The 16,546-nt window shown below is 44.7% G+C and overlaps 1 protein-coding gene across 1 annotated transcript; it reads right to left on the bottom strand.

Moving 5' to 3' along the window:
• Positions 1–3,352: 3,352 nt before the first annotated feature.
• On the bottom strand, positions 3,353–16,256 carry LOC118094654 (serine protease 27-like). Its single transcript, XM_035135219.2, has 6 exons — positions 16,202–16,256; positions 15,023–15,049; positions 10,055–10,220; positions 7,699–7,976; positions 5,985–6,166; positions 3,353–3,637 (listed from the first exon to the last, which is right to left on the bottom strand). The coding sequence occupies exons 1-6, from the start codon at positions 16,254–16,256 to the stop codon at positions 3,353–3,355; spliced, it is 993 nt and encodes a 330-aa protein (XP_034991110.2).
• Between the last annotated feature and the right edge of the window lie 290 nt (positions 16,257–16,546).

The following is a 16,546-nucleotide window of genomic DNA, read 5'->3' as shown; positions in this document are numbered from 1 at the left end:
CTCGGGAGGTAGCAGCACCGGGATTTGTAAAGGGATACAAAGTCTTTGTTTCTTTCAGGTACTAAGAACAAAATGTCTTTTTCGGCTTTGGGATGTTTAAATGCGCCTCTTAATTGACCATTAGGAAGAGATCGACTCCCGTTTTTAGATCTCTCCTATTTTTTCCAATTGATTAATTTTAGAATCCACAAGTCCAAATGAAGATTTAACTTACTTTGTAGAAATCCTTTCTTTTCTTGGGAGAATCTGCCGCTGCTCGGTAGAAGACTCGGGGCTTCGCAATTACGGAGGCAACGATGTCGTCCAAAATGGCTCCCGCGACTCCACTCTGCTGGCTCTCGGAGACTCTACTGGGTCTCCGGGCAGCAGAGGAATCGCCAAAAACGGAACCTGCCGGACTTTAAGCCCTCGGGACACTCTACCCGAGGTTCTCATGGGGAATCCGCGCGCCCCGCGGAATTCCCCCCCCCCCCCTCCGCGATGCTGTCTTCTTTCTCCGTCTTCTTTCTCCGGCGCGGCAGACCGTAAGTCGGGATATTCATATTTCTAATATCTTAACATCACATTTGAGGCCTCCATAACAACAGAGCCAGCCCTATGATCACACTATGATTCATGCTAAGTTGGTGCAGAATAGTGATTCAGCAAAGAAGTGCACAGGTGTGAGTAGATGAGCCTTTCTTCTTTTTTCTAAAATACAAGCACTTGCTACTAGAAAACATTACCCCTTCATTATCTTTGGAGTTTTCACACCCAGGAGGTGTGCAGGGCCTTGCCCCAATAGGTATAAATAAGATATACCTTGGAAGTCGAACGCCTTGGCTCCTGAACAAATCGGCTCCCGGACGATTGAAACGCGGAAGTGAATGTTCCGGTTTTCGAACATTCTTTTGGAAGCTGAACATCCAACAGGGCTTACAGGGCTTCCGATTGGCTGCAGGAGCTTCTTGTAGCTAGTCAGAAGCCACGCTTTGGTTTCTGAACATTTTGGAAGTCGAACTAACTTCCAGAATGGATTCAGTTCAACTTCCAAGATACGACTGTAGATGCAATAAATAAAGCAATAAAGATGTGGATTTATTTACACATACACATATAAGGGGTGGCAATGGGTGGAGGCAGAAAGCTTTAATATTACAACATAGCAAAATCCATTGCCCCTCATCCAATCTCTCCAAGGGGAGATCGGATGAGGGGGCCTTCACCCCGGCATGTCCCTTTGACAAGAAGGCACCCTGGTGATCTCAAAGGAATGCACTCAGTGGGCCTTGAAGAGGGGGAGGAGGTGGCCCCCATCTGCGCAGAGGAGCAAAAGGTAAGTGTGGCTAAGCCCTAACACTTTTCCTGACTCAGTGGTGGGAAAAATGAAAGCACGGCACAGTCGGAAAACCTCTTGGACTCGTTCTTTCTAGATACTGAAGAAACGCAGGTGTTGACAATCCCTAGATTAGCAACTTTTCAAAATGTGCCGAAATCATTCTGAGCACAAGGGGGTGCTGTAAACCAATTTATCTGATTCAGAAGCCATTCTCAGATCATCAGCTGACACTGGGCAGCATTGTGGAATTCCTTGAGTCTCCTCCGAACTAATGAAAATGACTGCAGAGTAGACTCTGTTCCGATTAGTTCAGCTTGGCTCAACGTAGAGAAGAGAAAGGAGCTTATCTTGCAAGTAAGGACATCCTTTCATAAGATAACGTCCTGGCTGAGTTCCTCTCTTTCGCATTCTCAAACCTACCACCTTTGTTTCTCGCTTGAGCAGAAATTGAGCCCATTTGTATCCTCATTCCCTCCAGATTCCTAAAGTGCCTTGTTTTTTGTTTATTTGTTTTGATTAAAGATTTCCTTGTGTTCCAAAAGTACATACAGCATCTCTGCATTCTGTTCATAGAGTCCTTTGTGCAGATCTGTTATATTCGATGTGAGACACTAATGTCATAGACAGTCTAACTTAACTTCTTCTGTTGCCTCCTGAACCTGTCTGGGGCAGGATGTTGCCTTGCACACTCTCCTCCATTGCATCTTGACTCAGGTCCTTCTGGATAAACGGGGCTCAAATCTCCCCGCTTCTTATTCATTCATAGCTATGCTGGCATGGATTGACATAAGGGACATTATTGGGGGAGCTGGAGAAGAAGCATAGGGTTAATCCACAATGTTGTGTGGAAACGTATCACTTGCTATATATATTTATTTGTACATCTCATTGGCTTTTTACAGTTGTATTCTCAACAATTAATAAACATACATTTTTTTCTAAAAGGAAGATGACACTTTCAGGAGCCCTTTTATAGACTCAGGCACAGCTGCTGTTGTATAACAAGAAGTGAAGAGTCAGCCCTTCTCCGTCACTCCTCGTTCCTTTTTTGCTTCGTTGCAGGTCCCATGTAGGTGAGTGTATTTTCCAGCCCTCTTACAAATTTGCAAACCTGTTTAGTGGCCCAAAGCTCATTTAAGGGCTCAAATCTCCACACTTCTTATTCATTCATAGCTATGCCTGCATGGATTGACATAAGGGACATCATTGGAGGAGCTGGAGAAGATGCATAGGGCTAATCACAATGCTGGAGTGTCTGTTGTGTGGAAATGTATTACTTGCTATTATCATCATCATTGACTACTACTACTACTACTACTACATCATGTATTCCCATACAAACAGACACCAAAGCTTTGTGTTCATTTGTGCTGCCCGAAAGCTTATTTTAGGGTGCAAACCCTTCCCATTTTTCCTATTTTCATGACTATAGTGGCAAGGGGGAAATGGGGTACATTTATTTTATTATGAAATTTATATCCAGCCCTTAAGTCTAGATATGTAGAACTCTCCCGGCAGTTTTACTCAGGGCTTTTTTTTCAGACGGAACTCAGTTTTGGCACCTCTCAGGTGGGCGCCATTATAAGAAAACAAGGGAGGTGTTCATGGTGAGTTCTGGCACCTCTTTTTCTAGAAAAATAGCACTGAGTATAATTATGTTAAAATAGGTGATGTGTATCTTTTACATGTTTCCCATCTCAGGGCTTATCAACACTTCCTTTTGCCCCACTGCTTCCTCCTGGGTAAAGCCACTCTTTAGTACTTAATTGGAGCAAACAGCAATTCAGGTTTAACCCAAATTGCCATTTGTTCTGATCTATCGTTAAAAGAGCGGGTTTTGCATGGGAGAGGACTGGGGCAGATAGTTTGATTATTTAGATAAAGCAATACCAGGCTGCAATATTAAGTGTGTAAGAACAGGTGCTGAATGGGGGTGAGTGAGCATCCTTACGGGCTTGCCTTTGGGCACAGGTAATGCAATGTTTAAGTAGGAGAATATAATATGATATTAAGTGCCGTGTGGAACCTCCATTTTTAATTGCACTTCCAGCTGGTAGCAGAACAGCAGTGCCTCAGCAGGGCAAAAGGGCCCAGGAGAAGGAGAGTCAAGAGGAGAGCAGGGGTGGCACTTGAGAGGCGGGCAGCACCACTGGAGGGGGTGTTCTTTGCCATGGTGCGTTGAATCCAGTCCACGTAGGAGGTGACCCGGGTGTGGACTCCAGGGCGGTTGGGCTGCGAACAACCCAACCCAAAGCTCACCACTCCAGCCAGGAACCAAGTGTCGTTCAGCTTGCAGGACAGAGGCCCCCCAGAGTCACCCTGGAAGGAGAAAGCCGTTAGGAAATGGGGACACTCAAGCGAAGAAAATTGAGCATTCAAATATGTTAAGGCAGGGCTGCACATATGAGGAGCCTTATGAGGAATGGTAAAGGAGTTGAGTATGTTTATTTTTTCAAATAATATTTATTAATTTTCAACACAAAAGCAAAAAAGCAAAAATAAAACATCATCAAAAAAGGGGGGGGAGAAAAAACATATCAAGTCATTACATTAACTTGACACTGTGGACTTCCTCGATTCCCCCCACACTGGGTCCATTTATTAAATCTAAATTAAGCAATTTTCCTTTATCATCTTAAATCATTCTGACACAATTTTTCCATTATTTGCCAACCAATTCTAATCTACTCAAAGAAAAAAAGACATCAACGATCCTCAACCTATAATTCATTAATTAATCCAAATCTAACTTTATTTTCCCATCCATCTCTGATTCTTCCTTTATCCTCACAATTTATACCCCCCCCCCAAAATTCCATACATTCAAATATTATTTCTTCTATCATAATAACCTTTAACCACATTTATCTAATTCTACCCCCCTTCCCCTGGACTCCGGATCTCCCAGATGTATCAACCAGCTCCATAAAACGTTCCAGTTTCAGACCATCTTAATCAATCAGAAAATAACCCATTGTTAGGAGCTGAGTATGTTTAGCCTGGGGAAGAGGAGACTGAGAGGAGATATGATAGCCATTTTCAAATATCTAAAGCAGGCATCCCCAAACTGCGGCCCTCCAGATGTTTTGGACTACAATTCCCATCTTCCCCAACCACTGGTCCTGTTAGCTAGGGATCATGGGAGTTGTAGGCCAAAACATCTGGAGGGCCACAGTTTGGGGGTGCCTGATCTAAAGGGCTGTCACATGGAAGAGGGAGCAAGTTTGTTTTCTCTTGTTCTGGAGAACTTTCTGACAGTAAGAGCTGTTTGACAATGGAATAGATTTGCTAGGGAGGTTGTGAACCCTCCTTCATTAGAGGTTTCTCAGTAGAGATTGGATGGGCATCTGTCATGGATGCTTTAGTTGAGATTTCTGCAATGCAGGAGGTGGGACTTGATGACCCTTGAGGTCTCTTACAGCTCTACAGTTCTAACTACATTTTTAACCTGAGGTGAAGGACAAGACGACACCTTGTGCCCATTCCATGTACAGAAACCAACTGGACTTGCAGTTGAATCTTACTTCAACATTAGTTACAGGATACATCCTCCACAGCACCTGAGGGCAACCCCTCGCTGTCAAATGGATGGCACATTGACCAGCACTTGAGCTGCTCAGTTAACAGGTCCTTGCCTCATGTTTATGCCAAACATATTTATCTGTAACCAATAAAAAGTTGTGGCATTAATTTATCTCAACATCTGGCTTTTGGCTGTTGACTACTTGTCCCCTCCCTACTTTTCTGTGCTTGGGCCTGCAAGGGCAGCACAGAAAACCTACTGCTTCTTAATTACTGCAGCTCCAGCCTGTCTCGCAGCTTACTAATGAAAACCTACCACAACAAAGATGGATGAGTGCATACTAATCTTAAAAAATGAAAAGGAGGGGTGGAAATTATTAATAATGGTGTCATTTGAAGCATAGAAGCCAATGTGTTGCAGTGGAGCTAGTGTGCTGGAATTTATCTAGGGCAACTCAAGTTCAAAGATCTGCTCAGCATTGCAGCTACCTGGCCATAGCTGCCAAGTTATCCCTTTTTTTAAGGGATTTTCCCTTATGCTGAATAGGCTTCCTCGCGAGAAAAGGGAAAACTTGGCAGCTATGTACCTGGCTGACCCTGGGCTAGTCACCTCCCTCTCCTCCCTCCCCTGAACTGGCAGGTGTCTTGTGCAGATGAAACTGACAAAGGGGGCAAGGCCTGCATGAACTTCCTGGAAGAAGGGATTAGTTACACATGTAATAAATGGGATTAAAAAGAAATGCAATGTCAGCCTGGCCAGAAATAGAGTATTCCAACTGCCATCAAGTTGCCTATCTGAAAGAAGAACTGAGCAGCCCTGTCCTCTTGGCCCTTTGTCTTTCTGCTCTCTTCCCAGATCTGATAGAGGAAAGTTTTCCCCTCCACCCTCCCCATTCCTTCTTCCTTGTGTGTTATGCCTTTTGGATTCTAATCCTGAGAGCAGGGACTGTCTTACTACTTGGCTAAAGGATGAGGTCTCAATTCTTTAAATAAATAAGGACTGGCTTAATGAGGGGTGATCTGAGAGCAAACATAACACATACTAACAGCATTCTTTAACACACAAACCCACCCACCCCACCATCAGAATACACAAATATGGGATCTTCTGCCCTTGATCCATTGCCTGTTCCACAAATCTTACCTGGCAGGAGTCCTTCTTTCCTTCTGGGTACCCAGCGCAGATCATGTCATCATAGATCAGCTTGTAGCCCTTTGGCACAGTGTCAGTGTCAGAACTGGAGTCATTGTGGTACATTTGGTCACACTTGTCAACGTCTAGGATTGGCACCTCCAGCTCCTGCAAGATCCGAGTGAGGAAGGGGGCTGGTAGGAGAAAAGTGAGATGTTGGGCATATACTCAACAACACTTCCATATTAGCTCTGTTGCTGATGTCCTTCCTTACCTGATTTGGAGCACAGCTCTGTCCATCTGATCACCTTTGGATACAATCCAAGTAAGACATCACTTCCCCAAGGAGTTCTTAAATGATTCTGTACATATACAGTAATAGTTTGACCAGAAGGACTCCCCGAACCCCAAGGTGGGGATTCTTGTTCCCCCCAAGGGCCACATTCCCTTTGAGGCCACCTCCAAGATGGTGAGTGGGAACACATGCAAAAGTGGGCAGAGGGTGCAAAACTGAATTTTCCCTTTGTATGGCAGGCTAGTTTCTTCAAACTGACCCATCCCTCTCTATCCTCCACTCAGGCAAGTAAGAAGCATTAACAAAGTCCGAGAACATATTCCAGCCAGGCAATAACACTAAAGGAAGGTGCAATGCAGGGCAGGTGAAGGCTGTGACTCCAGAAGGCATGTGGCTGGGGAGGGTCCTGAGAGCCGGACAGGGATACCTGGACTGTATCTGCACTGACCTGTTTAATGTTATTTCCTCCTATTAGAACAATATTAGATTTGTCGTTCTACAACGTCACAGGGCATCCTTGTTAATTAAAACATTTCTTCCCTCTTTTTTGGTCAAATGTAAGTAATACCCGGCCACACCATTTTCCAAAACGCTGTTTCTTTCCCTGCTGGTGGTTGCTCTGCTCCACCCTCTGGTGTCACATTTTAATTCTCCCTCCCTCCCTTCGTGTCCTTTGTTACCTGCACATACAGCAGATCTATCACTGATACAGCAGCATAAAACGATTAAAGAGTAATCAATAAAAAAAGATGAGGCAATAATGCATTATGAACGTAAAAAGTAGGACATCCTGTGCCCATCTACATTATCAAAACAATTCCTTAACCCTTCCTTGATGTTAAAAAACCATGAGTATAGATCCAACCCTGGAGGACAACATTTGTTAATGTCGTCGGCTGCTTCCAAGGTATATCTCTCCTTCTGCTATGAGCACTGTATGGTTACCTCCTCCTACCTGGCCAATCCCCCCCCCCGGGCAACACCTCCCCGAGCTGGATTGGTCGACTGGCTGTGTGGGCGGAGACCACAGGTATCCAGCCCGGGAAGGTGGTGGCAGTCTCTGAACTGCTGAGTGTTGTCCTGGGGATTCCAGGGGGCCGCCCGCGGCCGCGCAAAAGGTCATTGTCATCTGCACTTGTTCCCTATACAGTATGTGAAATTGCCTCTCCCCCTTACAAAAAGCCATTTGTCAATATCCAACTGCCAAAAAGAATAGGTGTCCTGGCCCCTAGTTCCACCTTCTTGGTTATGATTTTTACAATTGAGACTATTACAATTTGTTCATCCAGTTTCCTATTTCAAAACTAGTTCCTAACACATCCTCCTGCACTCACCGCTCTGTTCCATCCCATAATCCTCCACCACCAGCCAACCCCCGAAGCAACACCATCTCCTATAAGTACACCCCAGAATCAGCAGATTCATGCTTACCTTCTGGGTAGAGGTCACCCCAGCCAGTGACCCAGCAGGACATCCCCACAGGGAAAGAATCGGAGTCTGAAGCATTGGGCAGGCAGATGGGCAAAATGGTCCGAGAGAAATTTACCGGCTCCTCCAGCCGTACCAGTGCAATGTCAGCGCTGAGCCCATCGCCAGCATAATACGGGTGCACTATGATCTGGCTGACAGCAGCTGGGACCATAGTGTGTGCTGGCTTGGGGAGTTCATATTCTCCCAGGTGAATTCGGTACCGAAATGGATTCAGCGACCTGTGGAAGGAGTCAAGAAAAAAATCAGTGCCATCTGCAGGGAGAAGGTTGAGCCTGATGCCTTCCTCAGTTAAGAGGTTACTTAGTTAAGCCTTTGGAAAGACACTACTGTTCAGCCGAATCCATCTCACATGTGGTTGTGAGGCTAGGATGGATTAATAATAGTAAAACACTTTGTATGCTGGAAAACATTTATGCCTGCTTGATCCCAGTCAAGTTGACTCAGAACCAAGTCCCAATGATTTCAGTGAGATTTACTTGCAAATAAATGTGTAGAGATTTGGCTGAAAATGGAACAATTGCTTATTTGTTTGTTTATATATTGCCCACCCTGCACCCTATGGTCTCAGGGTGGGTGACAACATTAGAACACAACATTATAAACAGTTTGAAACAACTTACAATCACAAAAATAAGGTGGGTCCTTATGCTATATGGTCCTTATGAGTATGGTGATTCAGCAGTAAGGTAAAGGTAAAGGGACCCCTGACCATTAGGTCCAGTCGTGACCGACTCTGGGGTTGCGTGCTCATCTCGCATTATTGGCCGAGGGAGCCGGCGTATAGCTTCCAGGTCATGTGGCCAGCATGACAAAGCTGCTTCTGGCAAACCAGAGCAGCACATGGAAACGCCGTTTACCTTCCCGCTGTAGCGGTTCCTATTTATCTACTTGCATTTTGACGTGCTTTCGAACTGCTAGGTTGGCAGGAGCTGGGACCAAGCAACGGGAGCTCACCCCGTCACAGGGATTCGAACCGCCGACCTTCTGATCAGCAAGCCCTAGGCTCAGTGGTTTAACCACAGCACCACCTGGATTCAGCAGTAATGTATATTAAATGAGTGCATGTTTTCGAAGTACTTAAAAAAGCATAATCTCAACTATATTGGAAGCTGTTTCATGAAGGCTTTCCCCCACCCTGAGAAGCAGGATCTAAATACTACCCTGGATAAATAAAACCACAAAGTCCAGTCGTCTTATAGGGATTGCTCTGTCGGAACAAAAATAACTTCTGCACCTTCTTCCAATATTTTTGAGAGTCCTGATCCTCCTTGTGCTTGCGTCTTGAACAGGCCCTTCATCACCCAGTCTCTTCTTATCCTTCATCCCTCCAGTTCCTTAAACCTACTACAGTCGTACCTTGGAAGTTTTTAATGTGTGACATGTTAATGTATTTTAAATCTTTGTTGGAAACCGCCCAGAGTGGCTGGGGGAACCCAGCCAGATGGGCAGGGTACAAATAAATTATTATTATTATTATTATTATTATTATTATTATTATTATTACTTAGCATTTGCAAAATGCTTTATAAAAGTGCTTCACATACATTCTCCCAGTAATGCTTAAAACAACCCTTTGAGGTAGACAAGAGGCCAAGGCTGAGGGAATCACTAGCTTATCCATCAAGTTCTTAGCTAAATTGATATTTGGACTGCTTAGCTTAGCAACTGCTTGAACCACTACACCACAACATATAAAGCATAAGCCTAAAAATCATTTAAACACCAAACAATCAAGAAAAAGTTGATCCGGTTTGGCAGCATGGTAGAGATAACTCTGTACTTTGTTGACGTACTATATAACAACAATTTGCACTTGATGCTGTTTACTGACTCAGTAATTAACATCAGTGCTGCACTGCCACCTCTTTTTTGCTGCCATAGAAATCAGCATATATATTTTTCAAGATACGAGTACTGGCACCTCAATTCTTTTTTTTACTGAGCACTGGTTAAAAGAGATCCTCATAACCAATCCCAGAAACTGTTTCTTACCAGAAACCATATTTCCGGTTTACGAAAGATTGCAGGTTGGATCCAGCTTTGGTCTGGCCTAGAGTAAAGCCATTCAAATCCATGGGACATAAGAAAGTAAGTCCTACTGGTTTCAGTTTGGAAATCCCAGTTTACAAATTATTGTGCTGTTTTGGTATTTGGCAACATGCGGTTGGGCCACTGACCCTGACCCTGATTCTGTCTCTCCCTCCACCTAGTTCTGCACTGGGGTCACTTTAAAGGCAGACTGAATCAAATTGCTTCCCCATCCCTTCGTAGAAGACAAAATATATTTTCTACTTACCCTTCAAAACAATGAGCAGCTGTCACTACCCACTGGGGTGAGATGAGGCTTCCACCACACACATGTAGCCTGTTTTCTCGTATGCTGACCTGCCATGGCCATTCACCTTCCTCAGCCTTCTGCCCCCCAACGATCCGAGGGGAGTGTACTATGGGTCGGCCACAGGCTGCAGGAAAAACAGATGGAGGAGCAGAGGTATGGTTAATGAACCCCGCCAGGTAAGTGTGTTCATTGCCACTCCATATCACATGCAAGCCACACAATGTTGCCATGAAATATTATTGTCATCTTTCAAGCAGCATTGGGGAACCTCCAGGACATGAGAATAGCACAGGTCCCCCTTTGGCCCATCAGGTCATTCCCCACAAACACCCACCTGCCCCACACCTGCTGTCATACTTTACCTTGGGTGTGGGACAGGTAAGCATGCTGCTACTAAAGAGCAATTGGCAATTTTAAGTGAGCTCCTGGTTGTTTCTTTGCAAATGGGGCTCCCTGTTGGTGCCTTTAAATCTTAAAAGGTAGGTCTGCAGCAAGGCTTCTTCTGTTGTTGAATGCATTAAACCCCTGCTCACACATACACACAACAAGATCAGGTGTTTCTAGGGAACTGCAAACCAAGCAAAGTAAAGGAGGGGGGCATTGCCGATTGGCACAGAATTATTGATCCCCAATCAGTGATGGCATCAGGGCAGGACCTCTGGGTGAGCAGCCCAGTCCCACTTCACTATGTCAAGACTTTGGAGCAGTCAAGACCTGGACTTTGGAGCAGAAGCCCAGCCCCACCCCTAAGCAGGTGAGGTCTCTCTCTGATCACAGTGGCATCAGACTAAAAATTAGCTAACTGCACTGGTGCCATTGATGAGAGGATGATAAGATAGAATGCATTTTTTATATATATATATATACACATATATTCCAAAAATTAATCAGAATAACCTTGCAGACCTCCAGATAATGAAACTGTTGGCAAAGCCAAATCAATCATAATGTGTATATAGCACAATTAGACAGATATGAGTAGGAATATCTTCAACTAGATATGAGTCTACATTAGATCAGTCTACATCCCAATTCCAAAGAAGGGCAGTGCCAAAGAATGCTCCAACTACCGCACAATTGCGCTCATTTCACACGCTAGCAAGGTTATGCTTAAAATTCTACAAGGCAGGCTTAGGCAGTATGTGGACCGAGAACTCCCAGAAGTGCAAGCTGGATTTCGAAAGGGCAGAGGAACCAGAGACCAAATAGCAAACATGCGCTGGATTATGGAGAAAGCTAGAGAGTTCCAGAAAAACGTCTACTTCTGCTTCATTGACTATGCAAATGCCTTTGATTGCGTCGACCACAGCAAACTATGGCAAGTTCTTAAAGAAATGGGAGTGCCTGATCACCTCATCTGTCTCCTGAGAAATCTCTATGTGGGACAAGAAGCTACAGTTAGAACTGGATATGGAACAACTGATTGGTTCAAAATTGGGAAAGGAGTACGACAAGGTTGTATATTGTCTCCCTGCTTATTTAACTTATATGCAGAATTCATCAGGCGAAAGGCTGGACTAGATGAATCCCAAGCCGGAATTAAGATTGCCGGAAGAAATATCAACAACCTCAGATATGCAGATGACACAACCTTGATGGCAGAAAGTGAGGAGGAATTAAAAAACTTTTTAATGAGGGTGAAAGAGGAGAGCGCAAAATATGGTCTGAAGCTCAACATCAAAAAAACCAAGATCATGGCCACTGGTCCCATCACCTCCTGGCAAATAGAAGGGGAAGAAATGGAGGCAGTGAGAGGTTTTACTTTCTTGGGCTCCTTGATCACTGCAGATGGTGACAGCAGTCACGAAATTAAAAGACGCCTGCTTCTTGGGAGAAAAGCAATGACAAACCTAGACAGCATCTTAAAAAGCAGAGACATCACCTTGCCGACAAAGGTCCGTATAGTTAAAGCTATGGTTTTCCCAGTAGTGATGTATGGAAGTGAGAGCTGGACCATAAAGAAGGCTGATCGCTGAAGAATTGATGCTTTTGAATTATGGTGCTGGAGGAGACTCTTGAGAGTCCCATGGACTGCTAGAAGATCAAACCTATCCATTCTTAAGGAAATCAGCCCTGAGTGCTCCCTGGAAGGACAGATCGTGAAGCTGAGGCTCCAATACTTTGGCCACCTCATGAGAAGAGAAGAATCCTTGGAAAAGACCCTGATGTTGGGAAAGATTGAGGGCACTAGGAGAAGGGGACGACAGAGGATGAGATGGTTGGACAGTGTTCTCGAAGCTACGAACATGAGTTTGACCAAACTGCGGGAGGCGGTGCAAGACAGGAGTGCCTGGCATGCCATGGGGTCACGAAGAGTCGGACACGACTAAACGACTAAACAACAACAAAGTGATATCTGTAATTAGATAGATACTGGATGAGCGGAAAGAGGAACAGATAGAGGAAGAGTGCAAGGAAGAGGGAAAGAGAAAGCTAGACAAACCCAGAGGAAAATTAATGTGCTTGTATGGGAAAAAAATGAGGAAATCAATGAACAGGAAGAATTTTATATATAGATGAAAAATGTTGTAGAAGTATGAGTATGAGGTAAAAGTAAAGGTAAAGGACCCCTGGATGGTTAAGTCCAGTCAAAGGCCCCACTGGAGCAGTCCTAAGTCCCATCCAGCCCGGTCCAGCAGGATTTGAAGGCAATAATGGTTTCTTCCTCCAGCAATTTGTTTACAGTGACTAGGTAAAGGTAAAGGTAAAGGACCCCTGGACGGTTAAGTCCAGTCAAAGGCGACTATGGGGTGCAGCGCTCATCTCACTTTCAGGCCGAGGGAGCCGGCGTTTGTCCACAGACAGCTTTCCTGCTCATGTGGCCAGCATGACTAAACTGCTTCTGACCCACAACAGAACACCATGACAGAAACCAGAGCACACAGAAACACTGTTTACTTTCCCACCACAAAAACATTTTTAAACGTTGCCTCTCTGCACCAGGTAGGAACCACATAGTCATGTAGGCAGATGTTTTTAGTCGCTGTTCCATAGCTATGGAATTCTCTTCCGCTAGGGACTCACCATAACCAGAGCCCAAGCATCCTCCAGAAGATGTTTTAATAAGGCAATTTTGTCTGCATCCTCCACAAGATGTTTTAATAAGGCAATTTTGTCTGTTTGGAATCCTCTTCCGCTGGGGACTCACTGTAAACAGAGCCTGAGCATCTTATGGAAGGTGTTTTAATAAGGCAATTTTCTCTGGTTGTTTGGTACAAGTCTTTCATGTCTTAAATTTTTACACATGTTGGCACCTGTCCAAAGTCTAAAGGGCAGGGTGGTTTCTGACTGCAAGTAATTAACACAAAACAAATTATGAAAAACACAAAACAAAATCATGGTTGTTGTGGGAAGAGAGAGAGACATGGAAGGTATGTGGGCGAATAGGTGTAGATTGAATCGTTTGATGGAGATGTGTGGTAAATATTAGGACACACACAGTGTCAGATATGTAAATAAGGGAATTTCATAGGAAAATACAGGTGATTAGGAGCTCATGGGGGAAACATATTGTACTTCTCCCAATAGGTATTATGTGCTCTCAGACATGTTGACTTAATGCACCCATAAGCTACACAACATCCACAAACGGCCCCTCCTGATTCCCCTTCTGTTTATGGGAGGTGTGTGTGTGTGTGTGTGTGTGTGTGTGTGTGTGTGAGAGAGAGAGAGAGAGAGAGAGAGAGAGAGAGAGAGAGAGAGAGAGAGAGAGAGAGAGATGGGCCTCCATGGAGCAAAACCAATTGTATGTGGGTGGAGGAACCCAGAGCAGAGTTTCAGCCTGTCTTCTTCCCATTAGAATGAAGCACATGCAACTATGCTCACTGGTGGAGCTGGGATGCTAGTTGCCATTGACTGTACCCACCATAATCTTCCCTTTTAAAAAGCAGAGAGAGAGAGAGAGAGAGGAGAGAGAGAGAGAGAGAGAGAGAGAGAGAGAGAGAGAGAGAGAGAGAGAGAGAGAGAGAGAGAAATTAAGGAGGATACTCGGGTAGTTAGGAATATCCCTGTTGATACTAGATAAAGTTTTCCAGAACTCTTCATCAGGCAAGAGTCATTACATAAAGCAGGGAAGGAGGTGATGGGGAAAGAAGAATAAAACCAGTGCTTTTTTCCAGGGGGTACTCAAGGGTACACAGTACTGGCACCTATTTTTTGTTGTTAAAAAGTGTGACACTTACTGTAACAACTTCATAGTGAGTACCAGCACCTATTTTTCTAGGGAAAAGGCACTGAATAAAACATTATATTAAGTATCTTTATATGCTATATTTCAGGCACGTCCAACAGGTAGATCGTGATCTACCGGTAGATCAATGGTTGTCTGTGGTAGACCACTGGTAGATCAGTGGCTCCCCCCAAAGAAGCTGAACAACTTTGGCTCCCCTAAAAAAAGCTCAACATTTTTGCCCTGTATCCCTAAAAAAACAGGCCTTCCTCCTGCTTTTGACTTGCACCCAAAAAAGGGCTTTTCTTGCTTAAAAAAAAGCTCAACTACTTTGATCTGACCCCCCCCCCAAAAAAAGGGGGGTAGATCACTGCCAGTTCTTAATTCTGTGAGTAGATCGCAGACTCTTGGGAGTTGGACACCCCTGCTATATTTTATTTATAATTTGTTCTTCTCTTGATGTAACCTGCCCCACCACCTTAAATGAAGTGTGTGTGTCGAGAGAAAGAGATCTGTACACATGGTGTTTTACAGAAAGGCAAGTCCTTGCCCCAAGGAGCTTACAATATATAATTCAACAGAGGGGAAACAGAAGAAGGCAAAGGAACTGGAGCCAAAGGTCAATAGGGATAGACCGTGTGACTGTTTTAAGTTGTACATCACTTGCTACGTGCCCCCTAACTTTTCTATCCCCTCCCAACCCAAGCCAGTTACCATCCTATTATTAGGTCTATTTTTTTCCAGGTGTGTTTTCTCACCTTTTTGAGCTGCAGTGTTTTCAGCACCTGTAAAAAGAAGAAGAGAAAATATGCAGTCAGAAGAGCAGAGAAAGAGACTACGGGCATAAGAAGACAGAGCTCAAACAGTCAGGCTTTGCGTTGACTCACCAAGCACATTTCTATAATGAGCACATGGGAATGTCAATCCTGGCCCAGTGGAGAAAATGTGGCTGTGTCTGGGGCATAGCATGTCCAGGCTAATAAAAGCTACAGAGGAGTGCCTAAATGAGATTTCTTGTTCAGCACTGCAATGGATCTGTTTCAAAGGTGAGATAACCAGCAACTTCAATCTCCACAGCATTCCATTACAGAAATGCGAGCAGAAAGGTAACCCAAAACTCCCCCAGGACCTGCAGAGGTACAAACTGTTTCTGTCCAGCTGAATGTTTGTTACCAGAATATCATACGATAGAAGGAAAATCCAAAATGTTGCGCATTTAATGGCTATGAGGGAGAAAATCAAGATCCCTCCTGATTCCAAACCCTAGGGTACACCCGTGTGTGTGCGCGCACACACACACCTCCCAGATTTAGTATTGCTCCCTGTATTCTGGCTCGGCGCCTGGTTTCCAAACCACATGGCAGACAGAAATCATACAGATGAAATCTTCTGCATCATGGTGCCTCCTTACCTGAAGAAAAGCTACACCTGTTGAACTTTTGCCAGGTGTGTAGTAGATAAAAAGGCACAGTAGCCCCCAAAGGATCACTTGTTTTAAACTGTTTTTCGTAATGAATTTTAAATTGCTTCCACCCTCCCTGGGACCGTACAGTGAAAGGCAAGTAAGAAATAATATTAATGATAACAACAACAACAACAACAACAACAACAACAACAACAACAACAACAACAACATTTAGAACTGAGAATATAATTTAGACTTTCCAGCTCCCAGACTGCCCTGGTCTATTCCACTGGGGGGGGGATCCCTTCTTGTGACCCATTGTCCTCTCAAAGCATCCTTGCTCCCCAATCACTCCACCTCCCCATTAGACTCTCTCTCTCACACACATTCCCCTCTCATAGAACCAAGGCTTTTTCCTTCCAAAGGCAGGAACTGAAGGTCCAGGCAAGCAGGCAATCATCTTCAGGCAAAAGACCAAGGACTCTTCCCACCTGTGACATGTACAAACACATCCCTCCCGGCCACCACTCACCTCTCAGCAGCAGAAGCAGCAGCAGCAGAAGCTGGGAGCAGCAAAGACTCTGCATGGTCCAAGAGCAGCTGCCCTGGGTCATCTAGTTCTGATGCCAACCAGAGAAGCGAGAGCAGAAAAAAGTTTGCTGGGCTGGGATGCTGAGGCCACGTGCCCCTTTGACAGGATTGGTACACGGGAGAGAGAAAAGGAGCAGGCTCTTGGCATCCCAGGTACCAGGGAAGCTGCCAAAGAGGTGAACCTGACCTGTTAGGTATTGTCCTCCACACTCCACCCACAGCTACTCGGTAGGGCCAGCCCAGCTGCCTACTCAGCAGGAAGACAAGCTATCCTAACCACAGCAAT

Source organism: Zootoca vivipara, chromosome 13, assembly GCF_963506605.1.
Source record: "Zootoca vivipara chromosome 13, rZooViv1.1, whole genome shotgun sequence".
NCBI classification, from domain to species: Eukaryota; Metazoa; Chordata; class Lepidosauria; order Squamata; family Lacertidae; genus Zootoca; species Zootoca vivipara.
This window is presented reverse-complemented; position numbering and strand designations above follow the sequence as displayed.

Excerpts from the sequence above, each read along its gene's own strand:
- LOC118094654 (XM_035135219.2), bottom strand. The coding sequence starts at position 16,256 with ATGCAGAGTCTTTGCTGCTCCCAGCTTCTGCTGCTGCTGCTTCTGCTG. Across the intron at positions 6,167-7,698 it reads GGGTGACCTCTACCCAGAAG|CCCCCTTCCTCACTCGGATC; the intron begins GTAAGCATGAAT and ends TTCTCCTACCAG. Across the intron at positions 3,638-5,984 it reads GAAAGAAGGACTCCTGCCAG|GGTGACTCTGGGGGGCCTCT; the intron begins GTAAGATTTGTG and ends TTCTCCTTCCAG.